General features: G+C 44.3%; 1 protein-coding gene across 1 annotated transcript in view; it reads left to right on the top strand.

Annotated features, from left to right (window-relative positions):
• Positions 1–15,405, top strand: part of FAM227A (family with sequence similarity 227 member A) — a gene marked incomplete at both ends in the record, with an annotated part of 80,553 nt that overhangs the window by 14,559 nt on the left and 50,589 nt on the right. The window contains 5 exon segments of the mRNA XM_079714903.1: positions 679–825; positions 4,879–4,980; positions 5,477–5,581; positions 7,829–7,952; positions 12,532–12,639. Of these exon segments, the coding sequence (XP_079571029.1) occupies positions 679–825; positions 4,879–4,980; positions 5,477–5,581; positions 7,829–7,952; positions 12,532–12,639 (586 nt within the window).

The following is a 15,405-nucleotide window of genomic DNA, read 5'->3' as shown; positions in this document are numbered from 1 at the left end:
TAAGTAAACAGTGAAAGTCACTTTCCCTCCCAGCCCTAGATCCCTCCCTAGAAGTAACCATTGCTAGTTATGTGGTATATATCCTTCCAGAACTTTAAAAAAATACATTAGAAATATACAATATAGACATTTAGGGTTATTGTTTTCTTTTAGGGTTATTGTATCCTTCCAGAACTTTAAAAAAATACATTAGAAATATACAATAGGGCTTCCCTGGTGGCGCAGTGGTTGAGAGTCCGCCTGCCGATGCAGGGGACACGGGTTCGTGCCCCGGTCCGGGAAGATCCCACATGCCACGGAGTGGCTGGGCCCATGAGCCATGGCCGCTGAACCTGCGTGTCCAGAGCCTGTGCTCCGCAACAGGAGAGGCCACAACAGTGAGATGCCCGCGTACCGCAAAGAAAAAAAAAAAAAAAAAGGGTGTGTGTACATATACGTATTCTAAAATGATTGAAGTAACATACATATTTGTATACATGTGCTCAAAGCCAGAAAGGGAAAGTGGAAATAATGTATATAGGTGTTTGGTAAGGGGTGCTGGGATCATGAACGCACTCTATAAAACACTCTGTCTATAAGGTTGTTATATTGTCTCCGTGATAAAAAGGAGCAGATACTGTATTGTTTTAAACTGTCAAAATGATGGACCCCATTTTCGTATTCTGCTTTTTTCTTCAGAAAACAGCAGACAAAAATTTGCTGGCAGAGCTGTACCAGTATCCACAGTTTGACGACTCTAAGCCAAACAACCTTCCAAATGGGGTGGACTTCTGTGACATGGTGGGCAATGTGATCCAGGCTGAGAGAAACCCCCTTAGGGGCAAGGTGAGGAAAGAGAGCGGCAGCCCCTCTGTGATATCCAGCCAGCCTCACACCAACCTGCACGGCAGACACAGCGGTCCCAGTTTTACACACCAGGAAACCAAGAGTGGTGGCAATTAAGTTGCTGAGGGCCACACAGTTTGCAAGTGACTGAGCTGAGATTAGACGCCAGGCCCACGCTTCCTCCAAAACCTTCATCCTTTCTCCCAGACCTCTGGTCTCCCAACTACCTGTTCTGATCATGTATCCTATTAGCACAACATTTTGAGTTCACAGCCTCAAGATATATGTTTCTTTATAAATGATATATGTGTTCTGTTGTCAGTCATGATGTTGTATATTGGTAAATTTCATTTCTTTTTTTTCTTAATTAGACATTAGTTAGAATATTTACTTCCCATACCCTGTGGTACCCCTTGGGGTGAGTCACGCACTTGGAGAGCAGTTCACACTGGGTTCCTTAGGAAGGAAGGAAGGAAGGGAGAATTCGAAGGCCCTGAAGCACCTGTGTGCATGTGAAACAACGCTGGCCACTCAGGAGCTGGGGGATAGTTGTGAGGAGGGGTGGAGAGGGGAGGAGGCCCAGAAAATCGTCTCAGCAGCCTTACAGCTGTGCCTCATCGCCCTTCACGATGGCACAACTCCAGGGTCCCCAAAGAAGCTATGACATTGTATCCTCAGCTCCTAACTAGTCACCCCTACCCCCATTCTTGGGACCCAGCTTTTCAGTCTCTTCTGTCTGTACTTCTCACTGCTGCTTCAAATCACACCCCCATCTCTCCCTCTTTCTTCCTCTCCCTGCCCACCCCCATCTCCTCCTCCCTCTCTCCCTCTCCCTTCTCTGCCTTGTTCTCCCCCTCTTCATGATTTTTCCCTGCTACCCTCTCTCTGGCTGTGTCTCTACCTCTGTTCCATCTTGCATTCAGACTTCCTAAGAGCAATGATCTGTTTAGTCCAGTCACTGCCCAGTATGACAATGGTGTCTGCTGGATTTCCAGTGCCGGGCTCTGGCATGGACTGCAGTCAGTAAGCTGCCTTTCACCAGGTGCTGGTCCCCAGGGCAGGCAGTGGTCACCCTGGGATCAGGTACCTGATCCCCTGCTTTCTTTATCAGAGAGGTGGAGGAGCAGCAGGCCCTCAGAGCATCACATTCTCTCCAGGACAATGTAAAAAGATGTTCCCCACATGGTTTCTGTGATAGCAAGGAACTGGAGGGCAGTACATCTATGGTGGTTAAGTAGCTCTCTGGGCTCCAGTTTCTTCTCCTATAAAATAGGGATAACAGGGCTTCCCTGGTGGTGCAATGGTTGAGAGTCTGCCTGCCGATGCAGGGGACACGGGTTCGTGCCCCAGTCTGGGAAGATCCCACATGCCGCGGAGTGGCTGGGCCCATGAGCCATGGCCGCTGAGCCTGCGCATCCGGAGCCTGTGCTCTGCAACGGGAGAGGCCACAACAGTGAGAGGCCCACATACCGCAAAAAAAAAAAAAAAAAAAAAATGGGATAACAATAGTCTCTACCTTGAAGTATTATTGTAAAATTAAATAAGATAATATACATAAGCACACTTAGCACAGTGCTTAGTAAGTCCTAATTGCTCAAAAAATGGTAGTTTTTATTATCAATGTTATTAGAAAAGTTTAATGGTCAATAATAGAAGGACAGTACAGTCATTTTTGGTTTATACATGATGGACTACTTAGCCACTACAATGAATATGTATGAAGAGTGTATTTTAACATGCTATGCTATGTTGTTAAATGAAAAACATCGGTATATAAAACGCAGTACAATGTTACATAAGCACACACAGGAAAATCTGGGGTGAAACCATACATAGCTATCACTAGCATTCTCTGAGCAATAAGATTGTAGTTTTTAAAAAAAATTTTATTGAAATATAGTTTATTTACAATGTTGTGTTAGTTTCAGGTGTACACGATTATAGTTTTTTCTTCTTTTTCTATAATTTAAAAATGGAAGAAAGACCTTTGGAAATGGATGGTGTGTTTCACAGATCCACCATTCCTGTGAGACCTTCCAGCCATCTTTGCTGCCCCTGATAGGCCCACTGGCCCAGCCACATGTGCTCTTGCTCCATTTGCTGTGTGGGTGGCCCCCAGGACAGTGACTACTATGCTACTTAATGTCCCATTTTTCAGGTCCCCTGGGGAACATTTTCCTTAGACCTTAATCCCAAGAAAAACTGTGCATCTACTGGAATGTTTTTAGTCTTATAACTGATGCTGGTTCCTGCTTTTCTTTGGCTCCCAGGAAACCCAAGGCAGATTTGTGCCCTGCCTTTAAAAGGACCCTCTTCCATCCTGCTCAGGGGCCATCCCAAACTTTTACTTACCTCCTCCTGGGATTCCTTCTCTCAAATATCTGTTTACCTGTGAACACCTTCAGAGCAGGGACTCTCCATCAACATCCCGAGCACCTAGGTGCTCGATAAATATCTGTTGAAGAGCTGAAATGAAATCTTTTTGAAAGGAAGCAGGAGTGTGAATAAATAAACAATAAAGAACTAGCACACTCTTAACAAGTGTTGCCTAAGTGCCTGACACTGTTCTAAGTGAGTATGTATGCTTTGTGTGTGTCACTCATTCATTTAACCCTCATAGCAGTCCTGGAGGTAGGGACTGTCGTCATCATGATCTCCATTTCCCAGATGAGGAAATTGAGCACAGACAGTTTCAGTAACATTGCTCAGGGTCACGCGGCTAATAAGTTTAAGAGCTGGATTAGAATCCAGGCAGTGCGGTTATCAGAGTCTGTGCTCTCCACCTCTCTGACGATACTGCCTCTCTAAGGAAACGTGAGGAATGGCAGAAAAGACAAAGCCAAGAGCAGGGCTCAGAGAGCTCCTTGCTAACTAGGGTGGCTTGTGTATCAATGCACCATGACCTCAGCTTCTGTAGGCTTGAAGGGAGTGCCAAGGAGTCTTTCCCTTTGCATCCAGGATGGGAGCAAGAGAGAGATCTCTGCTCCTCCTAATGGTAAGAGGAGAGGCAGCCTTACCATGTCTCTGGGGCCAGACTGCCTGCTTTTGAGCGTCCCAGGCTGTGTAAGCTTAGGCAAGAATCCTAACCTTTCGATCCTCATTTGTCTCTTCTATAAATTGGGGATAACAGTTCCATCATCCAGCACCAACCGCAGAGATAGATGATGAAAAATAAAGTGAGATAAAGAATGAATGGCATAGCTCAGTGCCTGATACATGGCAAGCATTCAACAAATGTTACATATTATTGTGGTAGCAGCTTTGGAGTCAGGGAAGGTTCAAGACCCAGTTTAGGACAATGAAGCCTGAATTTTCTGCCTCTCTGAGTTCACTGATAATTCTGTTCTAATTTTAGAACACCATATGCTTACTGCTAACTCAGCAGGATTTCATGGTCCAGTGATTTGCATCTGTATAATATCTATGTTTGTTGATACTGATTATTATTGAATGAACACAGATGACAGCATGGAGCAACTGCCTAGAGTTATGGGTTCCGATCCTGGCTCTGCCACTTGCTGGCTGTGTTGCTTTGGGCAAGAGACTTCAGCAATATGTTTATTTATTTTGGCCGTGCCATGTGGCTTGCAGGATCTTAGTTCCCCCACCAGGGATCAAACCCGTGCCCTCAACAGTGAAAACGCAGAGTCCTAACCTCTGGACCTCCAGGGAATTCCTGTGACTTCATCAGTTTAGTCCTCAGTTTCCTCATCTGTGAAATGGAGATAATAACACATGCCTTGTATGATTATTATAGGGGTTAAATGAGAACATGTAAAAACACCTGGCAAGGTAAATAGTTGGCACTCACTGCAAGGTTAGGTGTTTTGTTTTTTTTTTAAGTTGACCCCAAAGTGTGTTGACTCCAAAGATGTCTGGCGGGGAGGTGGCGTGATTAATGACAATAACAAGCCATGGAACATAGGCGGAAAAGCAGGTTTTGAGTGGAGATGATTATGAATCTGGCTGTGGCTCCAGGTAAATTTCAAAGAATAAATAAGTAAATAAACAATAACAATAGCAACAGTCATGTGAATTTTGTTTCTTTTCAAGTCTTTCTGTTCAGATAGAGAATTAGAGCAGTTTCTCTCTTCTCCTTCTGTAAGAGCCATGTGGCTGGATAGCTTCTGGTGGATCTTTCATGAAAGGTACCAGGTAAATGAAAATCCGATGGCTTCTCTCCCTCACTTAAGTTATTTTTCTGCGGCACAAACCCCAGCCTCTTTAACATGGGCTGTAAGCCCTTCTGATTCCACGGACCACCCCGGCAGCCTCATCTGTCACACCCTATCCCTTCCCCACCCATGCCTCGTCCATACACTCTGGGCTGTAAACATTGCACCACGTCCTGCAGCTCCCCAGAGCATTAAGAACTGGTCCGTGTCACATGGCTGGTCAATGGCAGGGCAGAGAGTAAAGTCAGGACCTCCTGGCCCCGAGTTTGGGTGCTTTCCTCAACATTCTACCTTTCTGTATGTGTTTTATAGATCCTATAAAGCAAATCAGTATAGTATTTCATAAATAATATGAGATTAAATACCTTGAGAATAAGATTCCTAAAAATGAGAGAAATACTTAGTTAAGATTCCCAGTCCTTGGCAGCTTCAACAAGGGGCTCTAGTAATTCCTTCTCCGTTTTTATTCCTGGTAGCCAAAGAAGGAAGTCCAGAGCAAGCTGTTCGACCGGATAGCCCAGCACTATGCCTTTCTTTTGTCTCGTGAATCCAGGTCCCACTATGAAGAGGCTCTCTTAAAAGTGAGCATTGGGCTTCCCTGGTGGCGCAGTGGTTGAGAGTCCGCCTGCCGATGCAGGGGACGCGGGTTCGTGCCCCGGTCGGGGAAGATCCCGCATGCCTCAGAGCGGCTGGGCCCGTGAGCCATGGCCGCTGAGCCTGCGCGTCCGCAGCCTGTGCTCCGCAACGGGAGAGGCCACAACAGTGAGAGGCCCGCGTACCGCAAAAAAAAAAAAAAAAAAAAAAAAAAGTGAGCATCAATCGCTGTTTAGGAAAAAAATCACATTGGATAGCTATAGTGCCAAGTTAATGCCCTTAATGTGCTTTCCATAAGGGAGTAATTAGTAAGTTGTGATGTATTCATATACTGGCTTGTAATGCAGCAGTTACCAAAAATAAGGTATATATACTGATAGGGAAGATGTAATGATGTATTTCAAGTGAAAAAACTCCATGTTAGAAAAGTTATATGTATATGTATGTGTGCCTATGAGTAGAAAAAAAAGTCTGGAAAAATATTTACCAAACTCATAGCAATGCTTATTATCTCCAGGGAATAAGGTTGTAAGAAGCTTCCTTTTATATTTTACTTATTTCTATAGTATTTAAATAAGCATGAGATTTTAAAATTATGAATATACATATGTACTTTTTGTATATGTGTGTATGTACATGTATACTAAAAGGGTTGCTAGAAGAAAATATAAGTGAATATTTACATGATTTGGGGGTGGGGAAGGACTTTCTAAATATGACCCCAAGGGATTAACCATAAGAAGACTGATTTAACTATATAAATTATTTAAATTACTACAGTCAAGGTTAAAAGGCAAATGAGAAACTACGCAAAAAATACTGGTAACATATATGCCACACAACATAAAGAAGTCTTACAAATCAATAAGAAAAATGGACCAATGGACAAAGTACATAAACCAGAAATTCACCAGGGAAGAAACAAAAATGGGAGAAAAAGTTCACCTTTGACAATAATCAAGGGAATTCCCTGGTGGTCCAGTGGTTAGGACTCTGCGCTTCCACTGCAGGGGGTGCAGGTTCTATCCCTGGTCGGGGAGCTAAGATCCTGCATGCAGGTGCGGCCCCCCCAAAAAATAATAATAATTGAAAATACAAATTAAAACAATCCTTTGGTACATCTTTTTACCTGCTAGATTGCATAGATTAAAAAATGTAATTCCCAGTGTTATGAAGGACATAGAGAAATGGCACTCAGACAGCCTGAGTGGGAAGTGAATTGGTACAGACGGGCTGAAAGGCACTTACACTAGTTAAGTGTCTGCTTAACAAGTTGCTTAGGCTTTCTGTGTCTCAGTTTCATCACCCATAAAATGAGGATAATAATGCCTCTCTCGTTGAGTTGTCCTGAGTATTAAATGAGATGATGTTTGTAAGGCATCTGACATATCACCCAGCACACGATAAGCCCCCAATATATAATAGCTGCTATTATTACTCTTATTATACCATCTTCTGGAAGTCATATTTGAATATATAGTAAAAGCTGCTTTCATTTATGCATTCAACAAATTTTTTTATGCATTCAACAAATTTTTGATTGCTTAATATGTGCCAGACACTGAGCTAGCTTAATAAATAAATACAATTATTCTGCATAATTTGTAACGCAAAGTCCTAGAAACAAGACAATATGCACAGATGCTGAATGTTTAAGTAAATTTTGATATGGTCACTCAGCACAATATTATGAAGGTCACTACTGGAAAAAAAAAAAATCCCAAAGAGTTTATAGTAACCCGGGGAAGTATTTATGTTATGATGTTAAATTAATAAAGCCAGATATAAATGTATAATTTGACCTTAACCATAGTTTAAAAGCAACAACAGTACCACTTATGCACAGAAAAGGAAAAACAAAACAAAACAGGAAGTAGGACTTAATATTATCTCTGGGAGACAGCAAGATGGGTATGTCAAATGTACTTTGTCATCTTCTGCGCTAATCTTTGGCCAGGTTGTAGAAGGGGCTGAGGCACAGACTGCATGCAGAGGAGCTGGGGGAGGGGTGTTTGCTGGCCAACGTAGCATGGTGTTTGAGGAGTGGTCCCCAAGTAGGGTAAGGGGTCCACCGAGATGTGGGGCAGTTGCAGATAGAAATTGCTTCCCTCGTGAACAGGAAGGCAGCACGGTGTCAGGTAGAGTGTTTTATCACAGGTCCTTTCTGAAGTCAGGGGCTCTTTTCTGGGTGTGGAAATGTCCAGAATATTGCCTGAGCTCTGCTTGTCCCCCAGAGGTTGCCATCACTTCTGAGTAAAGCCCTGTACACCAGCTTCTGCTGCTGCTTCCCTCAGTCCTGGTTCAGCACTCACGAATTCAAGTCTGACATCTGTAACACGATGAGCCTGTGGATTTCAGGTGAGAGGTAGCTACTTTCTCCTGGGGAAAGCAATTCCAGAAACACGTCTTCCACCCGAGCCCAGGTAGGTTCCTGTTTGCCATCACACCTCTTCATCGAGGCAGTTGTTCTTTTCTCTCCTTGACAATAAAGAAAGTAAAGTGTGTGGTTACAGCCCGAGGATTCTGCTCCCTCAAACAGTTCTGAGACGTTCCTAGTCCCCTTTCATCCCCAGCTGCATCGGCAGGGAGCAGGTTTGGGCACAGCCCTGTTAGTTAACAACGTGCTGTAGGCCGATGGACCCAGGAGCCCAAAAGCAGTGTGCTGGCTCGTTAATCCCACCTTCCAGCCCCACTGTGACCCCACTTGACCCAACTGTCGTCCCCCTCTCCCTGCAGCACACACAGTGCCAGCTTGATGTTTGCTTGTCAATTACTTTTCAGTCTCCTTCCTCACATCCCCCATCTCAACCCAGACATCCTCTAAGGTCGTTGAAAGCTGAGAGGTTCCCTGTGTACTAGGTACTGTGCTAAGTAAGCACCTTTCACATTTCCTACTGTGTTGAGGGTCTCCGAGATCAATTCCACATTAGGAGATTTGGTAGAACTCACAGGTCTCAGCATACAGTTGTATTTATGGCTAAGATTTATTATTGCGATGTAGTAAGGGTACACAGCCAGATCATAAGGGGAAAGACAGTGTTTGGAGGAATTCACTTGCAGCCCTCCTCCTCCCGTGAGGAGTTATACAGAGCCCCTCATCCCACTGCAGTGAACACGTAGCAACATATGTGTGATGTTTCTGCCCAGAAGCCCATTAGAGAAACAGCGCCCAAGGGTTTTACTGCGGGCTGGTCATGGAGGCACCTCTGTCTATCATGTACCAAAGTTCTAGGGAAGCAGATGTTTAGCATCAGCTACATTGTTATATAAACAGTCTAGGCGCAGTGAGTCACTCATCAGCTAGGGAATAAAATTTCCCCCAGGTTTATTGAGATATAATTGACATAGGACACTATGGAAGTTCAAGGTGTACAGTATGATAATTTGATACACGTATATATTGTGAAGTTTTTACCACAAGCAGGGGAGTTAACACATCCTTCACCTCACATAATCCCCATCATGTTGTTGTTGTTTTATGATGAACATTTAAGATTTACTCTCAGGACTTCCCTGGTGGCACAGTGGTTAAGAATCCGCCTGCCAATGCAGGGCACAAGGGTTCGAGCCCTGGTCCAGGAAGATCCCACATGCCGCAGAGCAGCTAAGCCCATGCACCACAACTACTGAGCCCGCATGCCACAACTACTGAAGCCCATGCACCTAGAGCCTGTGCTCCACAACAAGAGAAGCCCCTGCTCACCACAACTAGAGAAAGCCCGCACGCAGCAACAAAGGCTCAACACAGGCAAAAATAAATAACTAAAATAGATACACGAAAAATAAATAAATAAATAAAAAGATTTACTCTCAGAGCAACTTTCAAGTGTACAATACAGTGTTATTAACTGTAGTCACCGTGCTGTCCATTACATCCCTGGAACTTGTTCCTTCTGTAACTGCAAGTTTGTACCCTTTGCCCCACATTTCCTGATTTTCCCCACCCCCAGCCCCTGGCAACCACTGTTCGACTCTCTGCTTGTCTGAGTTTGGCTGTTTTAGATTACACACACATAAGTGAGATCATACAGTACTTGTCTTTCTCTCTGAGACTTATTTCACTTAGCAAAATGTCCTCAGGGCCCATCCATATTGTCACAAACGGCAGGATTTCCTTCCTTTTTATTGCTGAATAATGTTCTATTGTGTATATATGCCATAGTTTCTTTACCCATTCATTTGTGAGTGGACGGTTAGGTTGTTTCCAGGTCTTGGCTATTGTGAATAATGCTACAGTGAACATGAGAGTGCAGATATCGCTTTGAGATAGTGATTTCATTTCCTTTGGCTGTATATCCAGAAGTGAGATTCCTGGATCATATGGTACTTCTATTTTTAATTTTCTGAGGAACTTCTATACTGCTTCCATAGTGGCTGTTCCAACTTACATTCCTATCAACAGTACACAAGAGTTTCCTTTTTTCTCACAACTCGCCAGCATTTGTCATCTCTTGTCTTTTTGACAATAGCCGTTTTAATAGATGAGAGGTGATAATCTTATTCTGGTTTTGATTTGCATTTCCCTGATGATTAGTGATGTTGAGCACCTTTTCATGTACTTGTTGGTCATTTGTATGTCTTCTTTGGAAAAATGTCTCTTCAGATCCTTTCTCTTTTTCTAATTGGACTGTTTGGGTTTTTTTGCTACTGAGTTGTATAAGTTCCTTACAGACTTTGAATATTATCCCCTTATTAGACATATGGTTTGCAAATATTTTCTCCCATTCTGTAGGTTGCCTTTCCATTTTGTTGTTTCTTTTGCTGTGCAGAAGCTTTTTAGTTAAATGTAGTCCCACTTGTTTATTTTTGCTTTTGTTTCTCGTGCTTTTGGTATCATACCCTCCCAAATCACTGCCGAGACCAATGTCAGGGAGCTTTTTGCCTGGGTTTTATTCTATGAGTTTTATGATTTCAGGTCCATTTAAGTCCTTAATCCATTTTGAGTTGTGAATGGTGTAAGGGGTGTCCAGTTTCATTCTTTTGCATGAGTATCCAGTTTTCCCAACACCATTTATTAAAGAGAGTATCCTTTGCCCATTGAGTATTCTTGGCTCCTTTGTTAAATATTCGTTGATCATATATGCATGGGTTTATTTCTGGGCTCTCAATTCTGTTTCATTGATCTGTTTTTCTGCTAGTACTATATTGTTTTGCTTTTCATAGCTTTGAAATATATTTATTTATCTTTGTAAATTTATTTATTTATTTTTGGCTGCATTGGGTCTTCGTTGCTGCGTGCAGGCTTTCTCTAGGTGCAGCGAGCGGGAGCTACTCTTCGTTGCGGTCCACGGGCTTCTCATTGCTGTGGTTTCTCTGGTTGCGGAGCATGGGCTTTAGGTGCACGGGCTTCAGTAGCTGTGGCATGCGGGCTCAATAGTTGTGGCTCACGGGTTTAGCTGCTCTGCAGCATGTGGGATCTTCCCGGACCAGAGCTCAAACCCATGTCCCCTGCATTGGCAGGCGGGTTCTTAACCACTGTGCCACCAGGGAAGTCCCTGTAATATAGTTTAAAAACAGGGAGTGTGTTGCCTCCAGCTTTGTCCTTTTTCAAGATTGCTTTGGGTATTTAGAGTCTTTTGTGGATCCATACAGATTTTAGAATTGTTTTCTATTTCTGTGAAAAATATCATTGGAACTTTGATAGAGATTACATTGAATCTGTAGATGATTTGGGTAGAATGGGCATTTTAACAATATTAGTTCTTCTGATCCATGAACATGAGATATTTTTCCATTTATTTGTGTCTTCAGTTTCTTTCATCAGTGTCTTAGAATTTTCAGTGTATAGATCTTTTAATTCCTTGGTTCTAAGTTTACTCCTAAGTATTTTATTGTTTTTGATGTTATTGTAAATGGGGCTGTTTTCTTTATTTCTTTTTCAGATAATTCACCGTTAGTGTATAAAAACACAACTGATTTTGGTATGTTGATTTTATATCCTGGAATTTTACTGAATTCATTTATTAGTTCTGCCAGTTTTTGGTGGAATCTTTAGGGTTTTCTATATATAATTTCATGTCATCAGCAAACAGAGACAGTTTTACTTCTTCCTTTCCAATCTGGATACCTTTTATTTCTTTTTCTTGCCTAATTGCTCCAGCAAGGACTTATAGTACTATGTTGAGTATGAGTGGTGAGAGTGGGCACCCTTGTCTTGTTCTTTTTCTTTAAATAAATTTATTTATTTTATTTATTTATTTTTGGCTGCATTGGGTCTTTGTTGTGGTGCGCAGGCTTCTCATTGCGGTGGCTTCTCTTGTTGCAGAGCACGGGCTCTAGGTGCACGGGCTCAGTAGTTGTGGCACGTGGGCTCAGTAGTTGTGGCTTGCGGGCTCTAGAGCACAGGCTCAGTAGTTGTGGCGCATGGGCTTAGTTGTTCTGTGGCATGTGGGATCTTCCCGGGCCAGGGCTTGAACCCATGTCCCCTGCATTGACAGGCAGATTCTTAACCACTGAGCCACCAGGGAAGCCCAGCAAAGTGTAATAGTATGTTGAACAAACATTTACTAAGTGCCTATTTATTGTGTGCCAGGTCCAGTACTAAGCCCTGGAGGTACAAAGATGAATCAGACCCAGCCCCTGCCTTCCAGGCAGAGGAGATAGACAGGAAAACAGATAATTACTATGCCTTCACATCTGTGTAGCGTGTCACAGGTTCACATGTCTGTGGTGTGCTTTCATCCTCACACTTACACTGTCAGGAGGGCAGGGTGGGTATCACATCTCCATTTTCCAGATGAAGAAACCAAAGTCTCATAGAGAGGAAGTGGCTCACTCAAGGCTACAAGGCCAGTACTGGGGGGAGGGAGGAGGGATAATGCTGGAAGCCCAGCCTCCCCGGGACCAGCAGGGGCATCTCAGAGACCTCTGTCTTCCATCTTCTGCCTCCCTTTCTCTTTTGCAGAAGTTTTCACGATCACTCTTGACTCCCTCTTAGGTATATATCCTTGCCCACACAGCTATAATAGCTGGGACTACTCAGAACTGGATCCAGAGAGATTCCGGAGAGAAGAATTAATGTTGCAGAGAAAAAGACTGCTGAAGGGTAAGGTGCCAGCTAGGGACTTCCGTCCCCTCTGTCCCCTGCCACACCCAGCTACCATCTAGTCTGGGCTGGGAGGGGCCCTAATACTGAAATCCTCTGGCCTGGTTCTCTCTCACATACCCCAGACTAGCCTCCAAAATGACTGAAATGTTAATGCTTAGCAACTGTAGAGTCAACACACCAGAAGTGCTGGGATGTGTGGGAATTTTTAAATAGTAGATGTCAGTTATTCGGTATCTACCATGTGCCAGGCACCAGGTATCCTTTTTATATATATATAAATTTATTTATTTTATTTTTTTATTTTTGGCTGCATTGGGTCTTTGTTGCTGCGTGTGGGCTTTCTCTAGTTGCAGCGAACGGGACCACTCTTCGTTGCAGTGCGCGGGCTTCTCATTGCGGTGGCTTCTCTTGTTGCGGAGCACGGGCTCTAGGTGCACGGGCTTCAGTAGTTGTGGCACATGGGCTCAGTAGTTGTGGCTGGTGGGCTCTAGAGCGCAGGCTCAGTAGTTGTGGCGCACGGGCTTAGTTGCTCTGCGGCATGTGGGATCTTCCCGGACCAGGGCTCGAACCCATGTCCCCTGCACTGGCAGGCGGATTCCTAACCACTGCACCACCAGGGAAGTCCCTCCCATCTTCTTGAAATGCCTTTTTCTCTTCGCTTCTACGTTGCCAGACTTTTTCAAGGATCTTCCTTCCCGACTGGCTCCCTGTCTCATCAGTCAGCTCTAGCCTGGCTCCTTCCCCTTCTATCTATATATTCTTCCCGGGTGGTCTCATCTGGTCTGGTGGCTTTAAATACCACACATATGCCAGTAACACCCAAATCTCCCTCCACACCCTGGCCTCGCTCAGGACTTAGGCAGGTCTGTCCAGCTGCCCTGTTGGCCTCCCTGGGAGTCTCTCAACTTAGCAAGGGGAGGGAAGAGCACTGATTCCCAGCCCCGGCATCACTCCTCTCCGGCTCGTGGCAGTAGCCTCTTCCTGGGCTCCTTTCCTTCACTCTTAGCCCCAGCCCAGTCGCCACACAGCGACCAGAGTGACCTTTGACAGACAGACACCAGATGAGGTTGTTCCCTGCTCAAACCTCAGCAGCTTCTCCCGTGCCCTTCAAATGAACTCCAGACTGCTTAGCCTGACCTGAACTGCCCTGCAGAATCCAGCCACCATCTCTCTCTCTCCAGCCGCCTCACTTCCATTCCCTCACTTCACTTCCTTCTGCCTCTGGGACGCTCCAGGCCTGTGCCCAGTTGCGTCACTCGTTGTCACCTTTGCCTGGAACGTGCTTTCCTCAGGGTCCCTGAGGGAAGGACTGGCTCCTTCTTGTCCTTCAGATTCCAATTTTCTGTCATTGCCTTAGTGGCGTCCCTGGCTCCCCGGCCACTCTCTGTCATCACATTGACTATTATGATTCCCCGTACAGTGCTTTTCACGCTCTGCTATTCTTCCTGCAGGATTTATATGTTGTTTAGTATCTGCCTCCCCTTATTTGAATGTAAACTCCATGAGAACAAGACCTCGTTTCCTTTATCCCTGTTCTATCTCAAGCTCCTAGAATAGACCATGTACAAAGAAGACACTCAACAAGTATCTCTTGACTTCACAAAGGAAGTCATCTATGAAAACTCTCCACCCTGTGCTTAGTGTATAATGGTTCTCTGTAAATGTCAGCCTCCAAAAGTATAGACAAAACAGGCACTGTGGAGGGACAACTGTCACTCCCAGACCGAGATCAAAATATTATTCAGTGTTTTTGCACTGCCTGTCACAACCGTGTCAAACACATGTATTTTCTTGTACTGGAATATGTAAAATCTTCTGACAGTTATTTCAGAAACCCAGCTAAGAGAGTCAGTTTTCTTCCCCAGAAATAGAAATAATCAAAAGCTTTCCAGCCTTAAAAGCAGCTGAAGTTTTACTGGGCAAACCAGGATGGAGGGAGTCATCAAATTCCTCGTGCGGGCAGATCCTCTCTCTTCTTTTTAGCAAACATGCTTTCCCATCTGCTCAAGGAAATAGTTGGCTGTGTTCAAAATGTGCTTTTCAATGGTAGCAATCTGTCTGGGAGTCCACAGCTCGGGGGAATGAATGGCAGTCATTTTAAGTCTCTGACCTGTGGTTTGCCCTTCTCCCACTTCGTGTTGGAAATTTGCACAGTGGGAATGAAAAAGCATCTAACTGTATATCTGACTTCTGCCATGAGGCTCAGCTATAAATAAGGGCTCCTACCTATTAGAGACCGGGTCATTCGTTCATCTAATAAAATGAGAGAATTGTCAAATAAGACCTTTGTGAGGAGGAATCCTCCTCAGAGTTCCTATTTGCAAACAAGGGAATCTACTCCAGCTACTTTAAACAGGAAGAATGTATTAAAGGGTATTAGTGGTGCATGGCTCCCCAGGATGGGCCAGTGCTTTGGTTTCAAATGCCATGCCGCCAAGAACGATGCCCAAACCATACACCCCTGCAAAGGTACACTGATGTGCGCCGACCAATGGTAGTGGGGACTGATGCTCAAAACTGCACTCTGCTTTCCTTGAAAAGCCAGTTGCCCCTGTCAACAGTCTCTCCAAAAGCTAAAGTCTCATTGGTTCCCCACTTCCTCACATTGCTCCTTTCCATCTTGAGGTCTCAGGCAGGTGAGTTGCCTCTGAGGGCTAGAGCCTAGGTAAAATGTCTGCACCCAGCCACAGAAGAAGCTGGGAGAGCAGCTTAAGTCTTTCACTATGGGGCCTGGGTCTCATGAACATGGAGAACATGTGACAA

This window comes from Hyperoodon ampullatus (assembly GCF_949752795.1).
Source record: "Hyperoodon ampullatus genome assembly, chromosome: 11".
NCBI lineage: Eukaryota > Metazoa > Chordata > Mammalia > Artiodactyla > Ziphiidae > Hyperoodon > Hyperoodon ampullatus.
Note: the sequence above shows the minus strand (reverse complement) of the source record. Positions and strands in the feature narration are given on the sequence as shown.